The following is a 19855-nucleotide window of genomic DNA, read 5'->3' on the forward strand; positions in this document are numbered from 1 at the left end:
TCCAGTTCATTTTCCACTAGGCTAGAAAATTAGTCTTTAAAAGGAAGATCTTACATATCACACCCCCACACTCATTTAAGTAACTTCAATGGTTTTCCTATGTTCTTTAAGATAAAAAATCAAATCTTCCTTTTGGCATTCAAAGTCCTTCATACTCCTACCTTTCCTCCTACCTTTCTAGTTTTCTTATACCTTCCACTCCCCATTCTATTGTTTTACTCTTTCATGTACACTGTATTCCAATGTTACTCTTCCAATATGACACTCCATCTCCTGGTTATGAACATTTTCAACGAAAGTCTCCCTTTCTGCCAGAAGCTTTTCCCCATCCCACATATACAATTTGAAATGACATGGGAAAATGTATCTTTTGGAATCTGAGTAATTTAAGATAAATTGTATCTTAATATCAATTTCCTCCTATGTGGTTTCATTATTATACAATAACAAGTGTGAAAATTGTTATTGATGATAAAGAGCTACATGAACATAAATGAGTGAGATTTAAAGAAAACACATGCAAAAATAACAATGGTAATGATGTAAAAGAGTGTCTCCTACCCTAATTCAGTAATGAAAAGCCCACTTGATGATAGACTTAAAATAAGCAGATCTACTTGTAAGAAGTGTCAGTCTAATTGCACTTTAAATTATATAAATGAATTGTTCTTTATTGCATGGCCATTGATATGATAGTTCTTCAATATCACTTTCTTGCCTACCAAAACCCATTCAAACTCAGCCTAGCACTCTAATGACTATAACAATCTCATACTACCCAACTATCAGCCTTGGCTCATACCACTTGCCTCAAGGGCTAGACTTCAGTCAATATCTGATTATCTTCCTGCTCCTTATATATTCCCTATTGCTATCCTGCTTCTATTCTGTTCACATTATTCTTTTTATATGGTATATTGCATTTATATGGTATATTGCAATCCTCAAAATCCAGCTTAAATATTGTTCCTTCCTTCCTTCCTTCCTTCCTTCCTTCCTTCCTTCCTTCCTTCCTTCCTTCCTTCCTTCCTTCCTTCCTTCCTTCCTTCCTTCCTTCCTTCCTTCCTTCCTCCCTCCCTCCCTCCCTTCCTCCCTTCCTCCCTCCCTCTTTTTTTCCTAAGGCAATTGGAGTGAAGTAATTTGCCCAGGGTCACACAGCTGGGATGTATTAAGTCTATGAGAGCCCATTTGAACTCAGGTTCTCCTGACTTAAGGGCTGGTATTCTATCTACTATGCCACCTAGCTGCCCCTTAAATACTGTTTCTTTTCAATAAACCCCAGAATCAGCAATGATTTCTCTCTTTTGTACTTGATATAGATTTAGGATTTAGATAATTTCCTTTTTCTTTTTTAAAAATTTTAAATAATAGCTTTTTATTTTCAAAATACATGCAAAGATAATTTTCAACATTCATCCTTGCAAAAACTTGTGTTCCAAATTTTTCTCCCTCCCTTCTTCCCACTCCCTCCCTTAGAGAGCAAGTTATCCAATTATCTAACATAGGCTAAACATGTACAATTCTTTTAAACATATTTCTGCATTTATCATGCTACACAAGAAAAATCAGATCAAAAAGGAAAACAAATGAGAAAGAAAAAAAGCAAGCAAATATCAACAAAAAAGGAGAAAATACTATGTGGTGATCTACACTCAGTCCCCACAGTCACTTTTCTGGAAACAGATGTCTCTCTCCATCACAAGACTATTGGAAATGGCCTGATTCACCACACTGTTGAAAAGACCCAAGTCCATCAGAGTCAGTCATCACATAGTCTTGTGGCTGTGTACAAGGTTCTCTTGTTCTACTCACTTCATTTAGTACCAATTCATGTAAGTCTCTCCAGGCCTCTCTGAAGTCATTCTTCTGATTCTTTTTTATAGAGCAATAATATTCCATAACATAAATATACCATAATTTATTCAACCATTCCCCAACTCAGTTTCCATTCCTTGCCACTACAAAAGGAGATGCTACAAACATTTTTGCACATGTGGGTCCTTTTATTTTTTTATGATCTCTTTGGGATACAGATCTAGTAGAGACACTGCTGGATCAAAGGGTATGCGCAATTTGGGCATAGTTTCAAATTGCTCTCCAGAATGGTTGGATCAGTTCACAACTCCACCAACAATGTATTAGTATCCTAGTTTTCCTATACTCCTTCCAGCATTTACCATCATCTTTTCCTGTCATCTTAGCCAATCTGAGTTCCAAAGACAGTAAATGGGAAACTCATTGATTTCCATTTCATCTAGGGAGGAATCTGAGTCAGTCATTCAGCAGGAGTTCTATTTGTACACTGAGTAGGTTACTGTTTTATGTCCTTTCTTCCTTCTGTTGACCTCTATGTATAGACTTTTAGAAGGAAGGCAAAATGGAAGGAGAGAGCAAGGGAGTAGATATATGGAGAGGCAAAGAAATCATAAGCTGCAATAGAAAGAACCTGTGCCTCCATGAGCAAACTTTCTGAGAATAAGACGGAATAAAGCAATTGTGAACCATCAACAAGAAAAGAGGTCCCAATCAAGGAGCAGAAATAAGATCAGAAGAAATGAGAAGAAAGGATCTCAAATGACTGAGACTTGAACCTGTAGTTAATCTTTTTTGTGCTGCTAAGATAGAAACCTGGTATGTCTTTTAGTTATAACACTAAAATGGAGAGAATCCTCCTACTACTATTCCTTTCCCATGAGCCAGTATGTTTGTTATTTTCCCCAGCTGTACAAAAAATGTCTCAGGGCAATCTGGAAGAATTGTTTGGAGCTGAATAAATTGGACTAGTTTCTTTTTCCTTCATTTTTATGGAAAATAAACTCTGTAGTGATAAGATTCTAAGTTTCTAAATCAATAAGTTCAGAGGGTGGTAAACTGGAAAGACAGAATGCCAGAGCAGGGCTCATGAAGGAGTTCTCATATATAAGTATTTTCATTTAAGATCATGGGTCAATTTTGAACCCAACCAGCATGGGTTTAATACTGGCTGCCACTCCAGACAGAGCATGATTGGATAATGGGAAGAATAGCCTCAAAATTTTCAAGTTGAGCAGCTTCTAGTGACCAGGAAGGACATATAGTCTTTCAGTAAAGAGATATCTCCAGTATGGCCCAGAAAAAATACTTATAAGTCCACTTAGTTAGTGGCTTGAAGACAGAAACATCTGCTAAGTATTTCCAACATAGTACTACCTTGTTGGATAATTATTATAGAGATTTCTGCCTTTCAAGAAAGATAACCTCTTTTTTTGTCTTGGGAATAATCAGTTAAAAGATTGGAAAGTTAATGGGGAGCAAGAATTTTCTTGCTGTGTCCCCAAATCCATGTAGTTGCTCTTATCCATGCATGGAATGCCAAATTGATTCACAGGTCCAGGGATCGTGCCATCATAGCTCCAGAAGTGACTGTTGTGACAGACTCCAAAATCAATGCTTTGATCTTCGGATTTGATTCTTATACTCTCTGCATTTCAATTGCTCTCCCATTTTCCCAACCATATCCCTGCCAAAAGTTTATTTTCTTAATGATTATGTCATATGCAAAAGTAATGGCTAGAGCACAAGCCTTGGAATCAGGAAGGCACATGTTCGTGAGTTCAAAACCAGCCTCAGACTCTTCTAAGCTGTGGGATCCTGGACAAGTCACTTAACCCTGTTTGCTCATCCCAGACTCTTTGCCAAGAAAACCCCAAATGACATCACAAAGAGTTGGACTGAACTGAGATGACTCAAAAGCCATGACAATGTTGGTTTAGAGCCAATCACCCAATCTGAGACAGGATAGAAATGAGGGGAATGTGCAAGTTACAGGAATTGATAAAAGTCCAGTTTGTTCCTGTGGGAAATGGATTTCTCTGAGGTCAGTCAGCCTTATCAGAATTACTTTTTTTGGCAGGAAATCTTTAAGATAGTGAAAATCTCCTTCAAGACAGAATCAATCAGTCAGGCTCATTCTCTTTCCAATAAAGCTGGGGATAAAATAAAACCTTATCATCTATTTATATAACTCTGTTGCTCTGTTTCTTTAGTCTCAGAGGTTTCTGGAGGGCAGATATTTTCCCCAAACTCATAGTACACAAATTCACCCACCTCCTCCACAATATCTATAACAATATTGCAAAGCTTAGGTGCATTTATCCCAAATGCTTGGAGTTCTAATCCCAGATTTACAATTCCCTGCCTGTGTGATCTTGAGCAACTGAGGATCAGTTTCCTAATGTATAAAATGATAAAGAAGGACTAGATTACTCTGTAAGGGCTTTCTAACTCTAATATTCTGATCTTAGGTAATAGTTGGGAAGAGAGAAATGTGTCACTTTCCATGTATCTCTAGGAAGAAGCCACATGCAGATGTTGTGTCTATGGGCAGAAAATAAAGTGGAAAATCAAAATTATCTGAATTAGTTGGAAAACCATCCCCCCTGCTTCTTTCAGTTATCTTAGGCATTTATGTGGATGGTTTAGACAACTGTTTGTTGATCAGAATTATCTGGATTATTGATCTCAAATACTCATTTTGTATGTATAGCTGTCATGGCAACTGTAGCAAAAGATGTTATATCAGGATCCCCTAATTTCCTTGTGCCTTTTCCTTGTCCCAAATTGCCTTATGCTTTATTTTTTATGTTCTTAGTTTTGTACTAAAGACATTATATCATCTTGCCCAATATAAGCTCCCTGAGGACAGAGAATGGTTCAGCTTTGTCTCTGTACATGCCTGACATAGAGTAGGCCTCTTGTTGATTTATTTTGATTGATTCATGTTGGGGGGAAGTAACAGCACTTTTCAAACCCTTAAATAACAGAAATGGTAGTTATTGTTGTTATTCTTAATGTAAATCCTCAGTTTTACTTTTAAAGCCCTTCATAACCTGACCTTACACCCCACCAAACTCTTCCATTCAGTGACACTGGTCTTCCTACTGTTCCTGAAACAAGACACTCTATCTCCCAAATTCATTTTCTCTGGATGTCCTCCATACCTGTAATGTTCTCCCTCCTAATTTCTACCCCCTGGTTTCCTTCAGATCCCATGCTAAAATCCTTCTTTAAACGTATTTTTTTCCTAATTTCTCTTTAGTCTAATGTCTTTCTTTTGTTGCTTATTGCGATTTTATTCTGTATTTAGCTTGTTTATACATAGTTGTTTGTATAATGTCTCCCTTGTTAACTGTGAATGATCAAGGTCAGTCTGATGGAGAACTGCAGTAAAGTATGAATAAGATGATAAAGTTTTTACTTTATTATTTCATTTCTTTTTGGACCAGACTTGTGATTAGTTTGGCAGAAGGAATTCTAACTGAGGGAGAACCCATAAACAATGAAGACCAGCATCTGCTCTTGCAGTTTAGTCTTTAAGAGATACCTAGGACCCTGATTCACCTAGGGTCATAAATGCAGCTGAGGTCAAGGATGGGATTTGAACCCATGATCTTGTTTATTGAGAAATGCAAACTGGAAATCATTTTTAATCAATAGTATCAGATTGATTCTTTTTTTTTTTTTTAAGCTAGACCTGTTATGATTTATTAAGCTTAATCAAACTAGCTTGCATTAATAAGTTGTTAAAGTTTAACTTTCCCGCTCTTGTGAGCCTAAACTCCGTTTTGTAAGATTTCCTCTTTTTGCTCTCTGAATTCCCCTTTTAGTGTGAATTAATTCCTCATTTTGACTTATGGAAACTTACAGCCTTTACCCCTATGTAGATAATAATTTATTAGTCAATAAACTTGTGTAATGTCTAACCAACTGGAAGAAAGGAGTGTTTACTATTTAAAGATCCTAGTTCCTCATCCCCAGAACCATAATTTCCCTCTTCCCATCCTTGTTCAAAGTATCCAGGGTAAGTTAACCCACCTTGTGGTAAGATGACACAATTTGTTTTTAGCATCCTCTGAGCTGATCAATCAGAAATCAGTTAGTAACCATGTTACTTAAGATTTTGTAATTTGCTCTGGTTCCTCTTTATTGACCATAAGTTTTGTAACCTCTTTGAAAGGTCCTTGACTACTGAGAATTCTTGGGCCTCCTTTATTGGCAATTTCTAGCTTTGCTAATATATTGATTGTGCCATCAATTTTGTTGCCTGTTTCTTATTATTGCAGATTTCCAACATGAAACATCCATGAGATCAGTTCTCTCTGCACTTTGACATGCTGTCTCTAATGACTCAGTATAAGAACTCTTTTACATAAAAAAAGCTATATCACATCCCAAAACTCAGTGCATCCAAGTAAACTCTTTCCCCATCATCTAATAATAACATTCACAAGCTAGTTCTATAAATTCTTTGAAACAATGACTGTTATAGAAAACATTTAAAGTGGTTATAGACAAATCACTTTATATGATTATAGATTGGGAAACGGCTTGCTCCTTAAAAATCATCTGGTTCCATCTCCTCATCTCAAGTTAACTGAGGGTCAGAAGTTAAGTGACCTTTCACCCAATGGAATGGAACAGAATCCCCCAGGATTCCACACTGCCTTTCACGACATTTAATTGCCCTTAGGCTCAGTTTCCTCCACAGAAAAATGAAAAGGTTGGACTATGTCTAAATTCTCTTCCAGTTTGAATCTATGTTTTATGTTGCCTGTACTTCCTCACCACTCATTCTACTCTTGCACCCCATGGAATCTGCATTCTGACCCTGCCACTCTCTGAAGCTGGCTCTCAAAGGGCTATTAAGAACAAAACCCAGTGATCTTTTCTCAAAGGAGTTCCCATTAATCTTACTGGAGCCTTTGATTTTGCAGGTGACCACTCCCCTTGAATGTCTTCTCTTCCAAGTGAATGTGCTTTTCCCTTCCTTAAACTAGTCTAGAGTGCTTTGTCTGGACTTCCTTTTTGTCCTGATAGATAAACTTTATCTTAAATTGCACTTATTTGGATGCATATCCTGTTCCCTCTATCTGACTGTAATCTTCTTGAGGAAAGAAGCTATTTATTTATTTGTTTTGATCATCTTCATGTCCCCAGTGTTTGGTACTTAGTAAGGTTAAAATTTTGGGTTTTTTTTTTTTTTTTTTAATACTATCAGAACTCTGCCTAGATACTGAAGCCATGGTAACAATTACATTAAGTTCTTTATGTCTTGCAGCTATACCCTGAGTCAAAACTTAAACTAACAGTTCAGAAGCTTACTACTTATATGGGTTAAGCAACTCATTTAATCTTCTGAGGTCTTAGTTTTCTCATTTGCAAAAATGAGAAAGTTGTAATAAATGATCTTCACGGTCTCTTTCAGTTGTAGATCTATGACCCTATGACTTTATGCTCTCCAAATTCATACTGCATTTATTTGTAGGAAGTATCCCTCACTAACAAAGGGTACATTTTTGATGGGATATTTAATGGCCTCTTTTCTTGGTACTGTTTCAAATTCATAAATTGTTCTCTTAAATGTTGAAGTTTAAATATACGAAGGGGTTCTTGAACTTGATTTTCTATCTATATATAGCCATATAATGACATATTAGACAAAGATGGAGGCAAGTACCTCCATCTTGGGCCTTTTATTCTCAAATGCAGGAGCACATCTGATGAAATATACACAGAAGGAGAAGGTTCTTTTGGGCCAGGATTTCTGGGGTTTGTAGAAAAAAAACCCAACAAAACAACCAAAAACAGCTTGAATCCTTCTGAGATACCACCTTTTCAAATTCAGCACATTTTCATAAGAAAGCCTCTCTCTGTCTCTGCCTGTCTCTGTCTCTCTCTCTCTGTCTCTCTCTCTCTCTCTGTCTGTCTCTCTGTCTCTCTGTGTCTCTCTCTCTCTTTCCTTTTCCCCCCAATTCAGCAGTACTGCAAATGTGCCTATGTATTGAACTTAAAGGATCTGGGACCAGGGACTAAGAATTTCATAGAAAATTTGAGATTTGGATGATGCAGCTCCATAAAAAAATAAACAAGCTGGTTTTGTTCAGTGGATTCTGAACACAATAATTGATTAATTTGGCATTATTAAGTCTTGAATTCCCTTCCCTCTGCCCTAAAGTCTCACTCCTTGAAATCTGGTTTCTAGATGATTCATTTAATGTTTTTAAACTGAGAAATTCTATTTTAAGTTATATTAATAGCCAAAGAAAAATTTTTAAAAGAATAAGATATGATGCATTTTTAAACTCTAAGCCTCTATTTAATAGAGAAATGAAAATTAAATTTAAAAAAATTTTAATAGCTTTTTATTTATGAGTTATATGCATGGGTAATTTTACAGCATTGACAATTGCCAACCTTTTGTTTCAAGTTTTCCCCTCCTTCCCCCCATCCCCTCCCCTAGATGACAGGATGACCAGTACATGTTAAATATATTAAAAGTATAAAGTAAATACAAAATAAGTATACATGTCCAAACCGTTATTTTGCTGTACAAAAAGAATCGAACTCTGAAATAATGTACAATTAGCCTGTGAAGGAAATCAAAAAATGCAGGCAGGCAAAAATATAGGGATTGGGAATTCAATGTAATGGTTCTTAGTCATCTCCCAGAGTTCTTTCTCTGGGCATAGCTGGTTCAGTTCATTACTGCTCCATTGGAAATGATTTGGTTGATCTCATTGCTGAGGATGGCCAGGTCCATCAGAATTGGTCATCATATAGGATTGTTGTTGAAGTATATAATGATCTCCTGGTCCTGCCATATGATGCATTTTTTTTTTTAAATTATCACCCCCATTCTTAGCTCTCCTCTTCTATACAGGTTGTAAAGGAGTCAGCTAGACTGATTCCATTGTAGCTCTCCATGTCATTATCTTTTAGAACTTCAACAAAATCACTACCATGAAGAGGAAATGAACCCAGAAGGAGAACCTTCCTAATGTCCAAATAGCCAATCAAACTGGTTCAACTGCTAAACCTGAGCTGGACTTCGATATTTAACTTCTCTCTCAAGTTCCTCTTCTTACTTGTTTGAAGGGTCCATTTTCCTAGCTATGTACAAATGAAGATCTATTTATAATGAAATTTCCTCTTTCCTTGAAGGTAGAAGACTTGGCACATGGAAGGGCATGGAGGTTTCTCTCTTTTTCTGAAGTCAGAATGAGAGTGGGAGGAACAGTTTCTGCTTTCTGAGTGTTTGAGCAATTAACAGATCTGATTTATCAGCAAACAAAAGTGTGGTAGAGGGATGGCCCAGATAAGTCAGTCAATAAATAATCAATTAATAAACATGATTAAGCATCTGCCACATGGGCACTGTGCTGAGTGTTAAGAGCAATAATAGAGTAAAATGTCATTGTCAAAGATCTAATCCTAGTTCAAAGCCGCTCCTTTTACTGTGATCTCTAGCAATCTGTTCCCTAGGTAAACAATTTATCTTTATCTTCTTGCAACCAAGGATTAAGGTTATTTGCATAAAACTCTGCTCTTTGATGGAGATTTACTCCTCAATGCTCCCGTCTGTAGTGAGAGGTAGAGTTGGCAAGAGTTGGGAAGAGGGGAAATCTTTGTATTTTAGATTCCAGATTGAGAAAAGGGACATAGATTTCAAGATGCTTTTCAGGGAGAGGTCTCTGAGAGGGAGAAAGACTGGGGAAAAGTAAACAAGGAGAGAGAGAGAGTAAGAATTAAATGGAGAGGTAAGGAAAGATTGAAGCCTAAGGAAAGAGAGAGAGGATGACTGATAATCAACTGAAGAAGGGAAGGAATGGAACCAAAGTACAAATAAAGAGTTTGGTATTGGTAAGGAGAAGACTGACTTTTTCATCAGAAATAGGAATAAAGAAGAAGAAAGTGAGGGGAAGATGACATGGAGTTTTGGAACCCAGAAAAGTGGAAAAGAGAGTTTATGGTGATTGACTTCTATGTACTCAGTAAAGTATGAGACAATTTCCTTTGCTGAAATGGAGGGAGGAGGAGGTAAACAATTTTGAGGAGAAAAGAATAGGTTGAAAACAGTTACTCTGGGAAATGTGAAAGAGAATTAATTTGAGAATTGCCTTACTATAACAAGAACCTAGTTGAGATTAAGTCACATATATGTGGATTGAACCCAGTCAATGTGATCATGTAACTTCTGCTAGCAATAAGCATGTCAGTAGAAGTGAAGAAAGCAGATGGGGGGAGGATTCAGGTGAGGTTGTAAACCAAGGATAGGATGTGACAAGGTGTGAATAGTGATAAAATAAAAGAAGAAGGTATTAGAGGGTAGAGTTGAACTGGCAGGATTATGATTGGGAAAGGAGTGAAATGAAGTTGGAACAAGTGGGAGAGTCTGTAGAATACTGAAAGAAGGAAGGACTAGAGATCACAATTCACCTGTCCCATATTTCTTCTTTTCCAAATCAGGACATTTGCTTTTCCTCAGTATTATAGTCATTCTTCTATTCTGCACAATCTTTCAAAGATCAATGGGTAGTAACCACATCTAATTCAACAATTTAACAGGTATTTATAAGACATTGCCTTTGTTAATAGAATACAGGGAAAGTTGGATTTGATAACTGGTCATGATTACATAAATCAGAGGTGTTTTTTTCACCAACGAATTTTGCATTGATATTTTGTGTTTTACATCATTTTTAAATGATTTCTCAACATATCTCTTCCAACTTCCCCCATCCAGGTAGACATGAGACTGATTGATAATTTGGACCGGAATCTAGGAGGGTCAGTCATTGGCAGTGTTAAACAAGGTGTATAACTCTCATTCAGTGTGAGGTGTATATGAGAAGGTGCAATAGGAGAGGGGAAGGTCAGGGATGCAGTGTCTTTTGGGAGTTCTCCGTGACTTCTAGAACATGGAAGGAGAATGGGAAAGTAAAAGTCTAAGATAAAGGAAGGTTTGCTAATGGTCAAATAAAGGAAAATTCAGGAAGGAAGCAGGAAACAGCTAACAGAACTGGATTGGGGGGTGAGAGGCAACATCCTAGGATAGGTAAGGATGAGAAAATGGGGACAGAAAACAAGGAAGAGGGTTGTTTTTTTTTTTGTTTTGTTTTGTTTTGTTTTTTAAAGCAGCTAGAGATTCTGTTTAACTGGGATTAATAGAAGGGGAGGTGGGATATGGCAGGTGATAAGACATGGGGATATATTTAATGGGGCTCTCTCCTTTAAGAGTTTGTGAATGGCTGAGAATTTGTCATCTTTCAAGTGCTAGGAAAGAACTGAGGTTATACTTGCAGGCAGTCCCTAAGTCCAGTACTAACAAGAAATCCAGCTGAGATTTTTTATCCTGATTTTTCAAGTAGAGGGCAGTGGTTAAAGGCTATGATCCTCAAAGCTAGACCCTAATCCATCATATTTTCAGAGAATAAAAGCTGAGAAAAATAAATATAATCTTGAATGATTGAATGAGGATCAAAAGTCTTAACAGCCTAGAATGTGTTTTCCACTTCACTTATTTTTTATTCTTCCTTATCTTGTCTGTTCAATTCACATGCTTTTAAGATTTGCAATACATATATTTATGCCTACATATTTAAATATATATCTATAGCTATATCTATTTATCTATTCACCTATCTACCTTCGAACCTCACCACAATTACTTTTCTGCTTTGTAACCAGTAACAAATAATTTAGATGACTCCTATTACAGTTGGAGGTTTCATCCTTATCGTTTAAAAATTATTTCTCTTAACATTCTAGATAATTTTCTTTCTCCAGATCTTGCTATCATTTTATCTAGATCTATAAATCAGCCCTTAGGTATTTTGATTGGTATCATACCATATATGTATATTAAGTTTGGTAATATTTTCCTTTTTATTAAATAAGCATGGCCCAGATATGGATATTGAATATTTCTCCAGAATTAGAATATTTCTTTTTTTTTTATTAACTCATTCAGTGAACATTTATTAAGTACCAGATATGCCAGATACTGTACTGAGCACTGTGCATACAAAGAAACACAAATGATCTCTGCCCTCAAGGAGTTTATATTCTAGCCTGAGAGACATTGTATAAATTATACATACGGCATATATAGAATAGATGGCAAGTAACCTTCCAGTAGAAAGCTTTAGCAATTGAGGATCGAAGGGGAAGGGAAAAAAGGCTAGCAGAAAAATGATATTTGAGCTGTTTTGAAGGAAGTCAGGGAAACTAAATTAGGATTAAATCTGTGCAAAATAGCAGCATTTGTAGAAGAAAATAGAGAAATATGTCCTAATTTAGTGCATTTTTGTACATAAACATATCCATGTATGTCTATGTATATTTATTTCAGGTTTGATTCTTGATTATAAACAATCTCTTCACACTCTGCATTATGTAGTTGCCTAATAAAGATATACCCACTTCTCCTTCAGTACTTCACATAGATTTCTGAAAAGACAAAGATGAAAGCTCTTGCCAGGTCAGGATTTCATTTTATGTACATTCCCTTTAAGATGTAGTAATGTTTTTTCTAGAACTAAAGAATTTCTGAACTCATGATACTAAATTTCTCTTTATACCCAAAGCTGTTATCATGGAGCTTTGTGTGACAAGTTTCCTTTCAGTTTGAGTGTAACTAAAAATCTAAAAAAGGTAGTCAGCCATAAAACTATTATTAAACATTTTCTTTTGAAAACTAGTTGTTTCATTCTGTGTCAATTTTGTTAGAGAAAATGATTTTTTTAAAGAGAGAAGAATATAGTGTTTGATTTTTAAAAGCATCTTTATTAGCAGAGGAAGCATATTGAGTTGTAGGACATAAAGGTGGCAGATTACAGTTTGCAACCTTTCAGGTATCCTGAAAGGTCTTTTCCTTGGCACTTGTTTCTCCAGGCCACCCTGTAGAGAAAGGTAAATGAAACAATGAAAAACTGAGCAAAAATAGCCTTGAGTGAACAGTGTTTTTTGTTACTGAAAAAAATTTTGCAAACTAATTTGACTGAATACATTGCCCAATGCTGAAGAAATCAATTCAAAACATTAATAGTATCTGAAGGAGCATTCTTCCACCCTACCCAACCCAATTCCTTATTATTATTATTATTATATAATTATTATATATTATGACATAGTATTACATAATTGTATTTTATTTATTATTATATAATATTATACATGTATAAATATTATTATAGTATTTATACCATGCTTTCAATCTAGGAGTGATTTCTGACTTCTCCCTCTCATGCCCCAAAATAATCAGTTGCCAAAGCATCCCTTTTCCACCCCTGTAATATTTCTTGTGGACATCCCCTTCTCTATTCTGACTCTTTCAACATCTAGCTGCAGGTTCTTATCACTACACATCTGGATTATAACAACATGGTCTCCCCATTCCAGTCTCTCCTCCATTCAATTGTCAAAAAGTTCTTCCTAAAACACAAATCTCACCATATCACCTCCTATCCAATGGTTCCAAATTACCTCCAGGATTACTCGGTTGGCATTCAAAGCCAAATCCCTTTGCCAGTTCTCTTACACTTTACACTCTTTGCTGTACTCTATAGTCTAGTGACACTAGTCTCCTCACTGTGCCTTGAACCAGACACTCCATCTCTCAATTGCACAACATTTTCTCTGACTCTCCCCCATGCCAGGAACTCTCTCCCTCCTCATTTCTGCCTCCTGGGTTCTCTCACTTCTTCAATTCTCAGCTAAAGCTCTACCTTCTAAATAAATCAAGATAAATTGCATCAAAGCTCTAGATTGCATGAATCTAAGAAGTTTTTATTGTATGGGACTATTGACATGAGTCCCATAATGACTACTTATTGCCTGTCAAATTTTGTTTAGTTTTCTAGTCCCTCCCACCTGGTACCTCCCAATTCTTTCGGCCTCATTTCATCACATTTAAATGGTTCACTTCTATTCCTTTCTGTTCCCAGGACGCAACCTGTTGCTGTTCTCATCAATCACATTCTACTCACAAGGTTGCTAATGCATAAAATGATTCATTTCCAACCATTTGATCTTATCCATCCTTCCCTGAAGAATCCAATTTAACCACCATTTCTTTCAGTGAACTCCAGAATCCACAATGATTTCTCCCCTTTGTACTTGGTTTGCATCTCATTTATGGACTTAGGGATCATTCTGAATTATAACTATCTGGATTTATGGCCATCTATTAAATCCTAGCCTGCATGAGGTCAGGGACTGTGTCTTATTGAATATTTTTTCTCTCAACACCTAGTGCAGTGCTCTATACATAGTAGGTATATAATAGGTAGTCTTTTTAAAAGCTTGAAGATCTATAAAGTCATGTTGCAAATTGTTTTGACTAAATTTTTAAATTTGTGCTTCTGCCTGTTATTTCATCTCTAAGTTATTGTTTTCTTTTGGGCCATGGGGAGATGATTCCTGGACACAAAAACAAATTGGCAGAAAAAAAGCAGCACCATAACAACCTTAGGATCCTTATTAGGAGAGGTTGACCTTGTTTATTATTTTGTATTATTATATTGTTTAAAATAATTGCTAATAGAAATAAACCCAACCAGTCTAGTTGCTGCTATGCAATACACAACAAAATGGACTTTATTTTATCTTCGAATACCCTCTCTCATTCATTGAATATGCTCATCCCTGAAAGAAATGAATTATTCTTTATAGTGATTGAAACCATACCATGCAGTAATGCCTTGTTGATCTACAATCTTTTTTGCACACTTTACTGCTTTAATGAGGTTATCTTCCTCCAGTTCTGAAACAGAAATGAAAGCAGATATCAGTAAGTTTCAAGTTCATTTTATCTAAAAGAACCAATCCTCCTAGTTAAGGAAGAAGAAACAATATTATAAGATTATTTTCCTAAATTCCAGATAAATGAGACTGCAGTCAAGAAAGGAAAGACCTGTGCTCTCATTCATCTCCTCCCAGACCTGACTTGAATTTCTGTATCACTTTAAGGCTTACAAAGTGCTTTTCTCTCCATAACCCTGGGAAGCAGCCAATTATCCCCAGTTTCAGATGAGAAAACTGGGACTCAGAGAGGAGATGTGACTTGTCCATGGTAACACAAATAGTCAGTATTAATGTCAGACCTTAAAGTCAGATGTCTTGACTCCAGGCTCAGGGTGCAGGGACCATGACCGCAGGTTGAGGGTCATCCATTTAAAAAATCAGGAATAAAATCAAACATGAATGGAAATCCTGTTTTTTTTTTTCTTTCAAATAGATAAGGGCTGTGAAGTTGTTGTGGTTGTGGTTGACTCATTCTTAAGCTAAGAACAGATGAAGACTAGGGAGCTGAGTTGAAGTGACTTCTGCAGGAGCACTCAGCTGTCAGGTAGTGACCGATAAAGACTGACCATACAGAACAGCAGCTTGGAAAAAACACATTTTGGTTCACTGGTCACAGAAACCAGTCAGGGAAGTAGCATCGTTACATGTCCCACATATGAATTCTGGAGCTGAAAGACCAGGTTCAAATCTCACCTTGGACACTCCCTGCTCTCTGTATTATCTTGGACATCACTCTCACTTCCCCAGACCTCACTTTAACCATCTGGGAAGTGAGAATGATGGATTAGATGGTCAAGAGATCTCTACATTTATGATCCTAAAATGTGGACTAAAAGGATCAGTCTGAATTGTTGAGAATTTCCATTATAAACATTCCCTAGCCAAAGGGGGAAGCTAATTTAGGTAGCTACCTAAAATGAAAGGAGAATTTGAAGAATTGTGTCCATTCCTTCTGAATGACCTTGGACGGTCAACAGGACTAAGAAATGATACTCTTCTGAGAAGAGATGGCCTTTTTTTAGTTTGGGAATGATGAGACAAGAACTGGAAAGTTAATTAGAAATTGAGTTTCTTTTTGACTTTTTAAAGTGGCTTCCCTTGTGTAAGTGTTTAATCTGAATATTATGGACCTTGCTTAGCAGTGTTGCTGTGCTCCAGATCCCTGAGGTGGCTCTTACCTGAGCACTTGTAGCCACACCCGTTGGTTGCATGTGGGGTCTTGCCATCATCACACCAGTAGTGACTGTTGGTCTGAAATATCCCATAATCAGTGCTTTTATCTCCAGGGTTGTAGTTTCTTGCTTTGGTATTAAAACTGCTCTCCCACTTTGCCAAGCACACCCCTGTGAAGAATTCATTAAAGAGAGATTATTTCATAGTATCATATTTAGATAGAAAATCAATACTCCTGAATTGATGTATCACTGATATTATCACTGATATAGTCTATAGATGGTGTTTTGAATAAATTACGGGGTCCAGAATCAAGAAGACCTGAGTTTAAATGTGGCCCTCAGAGACTCTGTGTGTGACCCTGAACAAATTGCTTAGTCCTATCAGCCTCAGTTCCTCACCTGTTTAAAAAAAATTACCTGTAGAAGGAAATGGCAAACCACTCCAGTGTCTTTACCAAAACAAACAAACAAACAAACCCAAATTGAGTAGCTTAGAATGAGACACAGCTGAAATGACTCAACAACCACAAAGCATTACTTTCTAGGCTTTTTTAATGGAGGAAATTGGGGTTAAGTGACTTGCCCAGAGTCATATAGCTAGTAAGTATAAAGTGCCTGAAGTCAAATTTGAACTCAGATCCTCCTAACTCTGGAGCTAGTGTTCTATCCACTGCTTCATTCAGCTGCCCCAACAAAGCATCACTTTTGCCATTCTGAGCTGATGGTTAAGTTTCCAGTGAGCTTTTACCTTTTGCAAATAGGCAAACCTCCAAAGGAAGAAATTGAAAGCAAAGCAAAACAAAAGAAAACAAATCTGCATTCCTCTGAAACTGTCACCCCCATTTTTAGCCCCCCTTTCCTTAGGGTCTGTGGAGATCACAGGAGATCAGACTTACAGTTAGCCAGGCTGACTCTATGGTAGTTATCCATGCCCAGTTCCTTTATTCTTCTGGCAAAATCACATCTCTCGAAGATTTTACCATGTACTGCCATGGGAAGGAAGATGAACCCCAGAAGAAGGAGTACCTTCATGTTGCCTGAGTCGTCAAATTGCTCCAACTGTTGAGGTGGAATCAAGCCCCAGTATTTAACTTCTCTCTTCAGTTCCTCTTCCTTGCTTTTTGAGACTCCACATGCTAGCTATGCAGAAATCAAGATTTGTTTATTGCTACATTTCCCCATTTCCCCTGAAGGTAGAAAATCTGGCACATGGTATGGCAAGGTACCTCTCCCTCTAGTCCAAGGTTCAATTAAGGTGACAGGACAGGGACAGATTCTGTTTTCCAGGTGTAACACCAGACTTACTCAACATTAGTGGAACTGATTTACCAGTAAATCAAATTGTAACAGAGGAAGATAGACTCAGATAACAGGCTAAAATCCACCTTCCTCAACACTAATGCCAGTCATTCTGATTTCTACCCGGCCACTGGACCCAGATGGCTCTGGAGGGGAAAATACGCCAATGACCCTGCACAACCCTCCCTCACTTAAATCCGATTCACTTGTTATGGCATTATCCAAGAGGACCTAATGTCATGGTCCTCTTGGAGAACAACAGTAACAATATATAAGACAAGAGAGTCTGAGAATCATAGAATTTCAGAGTTAGAATGGAGTCCGACTCTTTCCCAACCCATGTTCAAGTGGAATCTCCTCTGCAATCTAAATGATTAATAGTCAAACAATTTTTCCTGGAATCCAAAATCTATTTTTAACAATTTTGAAACTTTTATTTATTCCATCTGAAATAAAATGCACATTAAAAAATTATAATCCTTATGTAATATCAGTTATTATTATTACCATTAAGGAAGAACAGAATTATCAATATTGAAAAATGGCAAATCATTTCACAACTACTTTATATTTGATTTTGAAATGTTTTATTATCTACAAAAATTAAAATGAGGGTCATCAGGAAGGGATGGATTACATTTTTCTGTGGTGGTAGCAGAGCTGAGAGCAATACATGAAATCACAAAATGATAGATTTCAGTCAAGATGAAGAAAAGCTTGCTAATAATTAGTGTTTTCCAAAGGTAAAATGAGTAACTATTCTATTCACTCACTATTCTATTCATTACAATAATATCTTAGGAACTGTTGAAAGGCAAATTCTTCATTTGGGCATTTACCCTGATTAAGGAAGCAAAACTAAGGACAAAGACATCACAAGTAGGTCAAAGTAACAACAAGTCACTGGAGATCAGGGATGGTTTTCAAGGTGGAGCCAATTTTTATTGGGAACATTCATAATGGGAATTCAGATGGGTCCATGTCAGGAAAAAAGGTTGGGCCTTCTACCTCAGGTAAAGGGAAAAGGTGTGGACTTGGCTTCCTCATTCCTTTCCCAACTGTTTGTCCCAATACTGATTGACAAATTGGGCTTAGGAGCAATGGATCACTGAATCACCCTAAGTACACAGCCCCTTCTCTTTTCTGATACTTTCACCCTCCTGGTATAGGCTCTCATCACTTTACACCTGAATCAATATAAAATGTTTGTGTTTCTGCTTTAAGTGTCCCCACCAAAGTCCAATCTCCACTCAACTTTCAAATTAATCTTCCTAAAACACAGTCTGTGTCTTTGGAATCAAATATAAAATCCTCTGTTTGGCACTCTAAGCCTTTCAGAACCAGACATCTACCTAATTTTTCAGGGTTTTTTGGGGGTTTTTGTACCTTAACCCTCCATTCCAGTGGTCCATTTCCATTTGCTTCCAGGCCTTTTCTTAAACAGGACACTCTTGACTCTGGGTATTTTCACTGACTATCCCCCACATCTGGAATTCTTTCCAAGCTCATCACTTCCTGGCTTCCTTCAAGCTGCAGATAAAATCCTACCTTCTACAGAAAGTTTTTCCTGACCTCTCTGAAAGCTATTGCCTTTTCTCTCTTAATTACCTCCAATTATTATAGCTTTTTTTTTTTTTTTTAACATAAGCATCTGCAAGCTGTCTACTTCACTAGATTCTGAGATTTTTAAAAACCAAGACTCTCTTTTGCCCAGCATTTTGCACAATGCCTGAGCCTCAATAGGTTCTTAATAAATGCTTATTGACTGGCTAAGACATTGTCAGGAAATAATGAGTTCTCAGGTAGCAGGTAGAACAATGGACAGAGAGCCAGGTCTGGAGCTAGGAAGATTCATTTTCCTGAGTTCAGATCAAGCCTCAAGATACTTACTAGCTGTGTGACCTTGAGCAAGCCACTTAACTCAGCCTCAGTTTCCTCATCTGTAAAATGAGCTGGAGAAGAAAATAGCAAACCTCTCCAGTATTCTTGCTAAGAAAATCCTAAATGACTGAATAACAAAAATTAGATCTTAATAACTGAAAGCAGTTAAATATAATTGAAGGGAAGGGAATATGTTTAGGTAAGATCCCTTCTGAGATTCCTTCCAGTTCCCAATAGGTTTGAAGAAGGGACCCCAAAACTCTCTAAAACTCCTTGACTCTGCCTCAGTGAGGGACCCTGCCTGAGGGAAACAAGATAAACAGCTTCATTCTGTTATCTGGGTGGGGCTGGTTCAGTCCTGAGCTAAAAGAATTCCAACACCATTGACTTGAAGAGACTCAGTCAATTCTAATCTCATTTTGGTTCCCTAAATCTAGATCTCATCATTTGGTTCCCTAAAAGGGAACCCCCAAACCTAAACTTCATCATATTCAACATAAACATTCATCATATTCTCTGACCAGGAACCCCCCAAACTAGACATCATCATTGGCTACTGAACAGAACCCCCAAAATCCTGTAAATCGACAAAAATTAAGGTTTTTTGTCATATCTTTCTCTCTCTTAGAGATGCCTATAGAGAATGAAAAAGCTATAGAATTGGGAAATGTTGGGGCTTGGGGCCTGTTCCTCTATCCTTATAGACTCACCTTTTGGCTTTTTCTTAAAAAACAGAGACATTAGGCTGGGGGGAAAAAAATACTCAAAACTTGAAAACTTGAACACTGATTACATTAGCTGAATTGGGATTCAATCTTCCTCCACCCACCAGAAGTCTTAGCATTTTCACTCCTAAAAATGCTTCTTTTTTTTTTTTT

The 19855-nt window shown here is 37.0% G+C and overlaps 1 protein-coding gene across 1 annotated transcript; it reads right to left on the bottom strand.

The window, feature by feature from the left end:
* Positions 1 to 12582: 12582 nt before the first annotated feature.
* On the bottom strand, positions 12583 to 16879 carry LYZ (lysozyme). The gene is made up of 4 exons (XM_003770853.2): positions 16694 to 16879; positions 15801 to 15965; positions 14506 to 14581; positions 12583 to 12717 (listed from the first exon to the last, which is right to left on the bottom strand). The coding sequence occupies exons 1-4, from the start codon at positions 16827 to 16829 to the stop codon at positions 12651 to 12653; spliced, it is 444 nt and encodes a 147-aa protein (XP_003770901.1). The 5' UTR covers positions 16830 to 16879; the 3' UTR covers positions 12583 to 12650.
* Between the last annotated feature and the right edge of the window lie 2976 nt (positions 16880 to 19855).

The sequence above is a fragment of the Sarcophilus harrisii genome, chromosome 5 (assembly GCF_902635505.1).
Source record: "Sarcophilus harrisii chromosome 5, mSarHar1.11, whole genome shotgun sequence".
Classification (NCBI taxonomy): Eukaryota; Metazoa; Chordata; class Mammalia; order Dasyuromorphia; family Dasyuridae; genus Sarcophilus; species Sarcophilus harrisii.

Excerpts from the sequence above, each read along its gene's own strand:
- LYZ (XM_003770853.2), bottom strand. The coding sequence starts at position 16,829 with ATGAAGGTACTCCTTCTTCTGGGGTTCATCTTCCTTCCCATGGCAGTA. Across the intron at positions 15,966-16,693 it reads TAGAGTCAGCCTGGCTAACT|GGGTGTGCTTGGCAAAGTGG; the intron begins GTAAGTCTGATC and ends AATTCTTCACAG. Across the intron at positions 14,582-15,800 it reads GTGTGGCTACAAGTGCTCAG|AACTGGAGGAAGATAACCTC; the intron begins GTAAGAGCCACC and ends TTTCTGTTTCAG.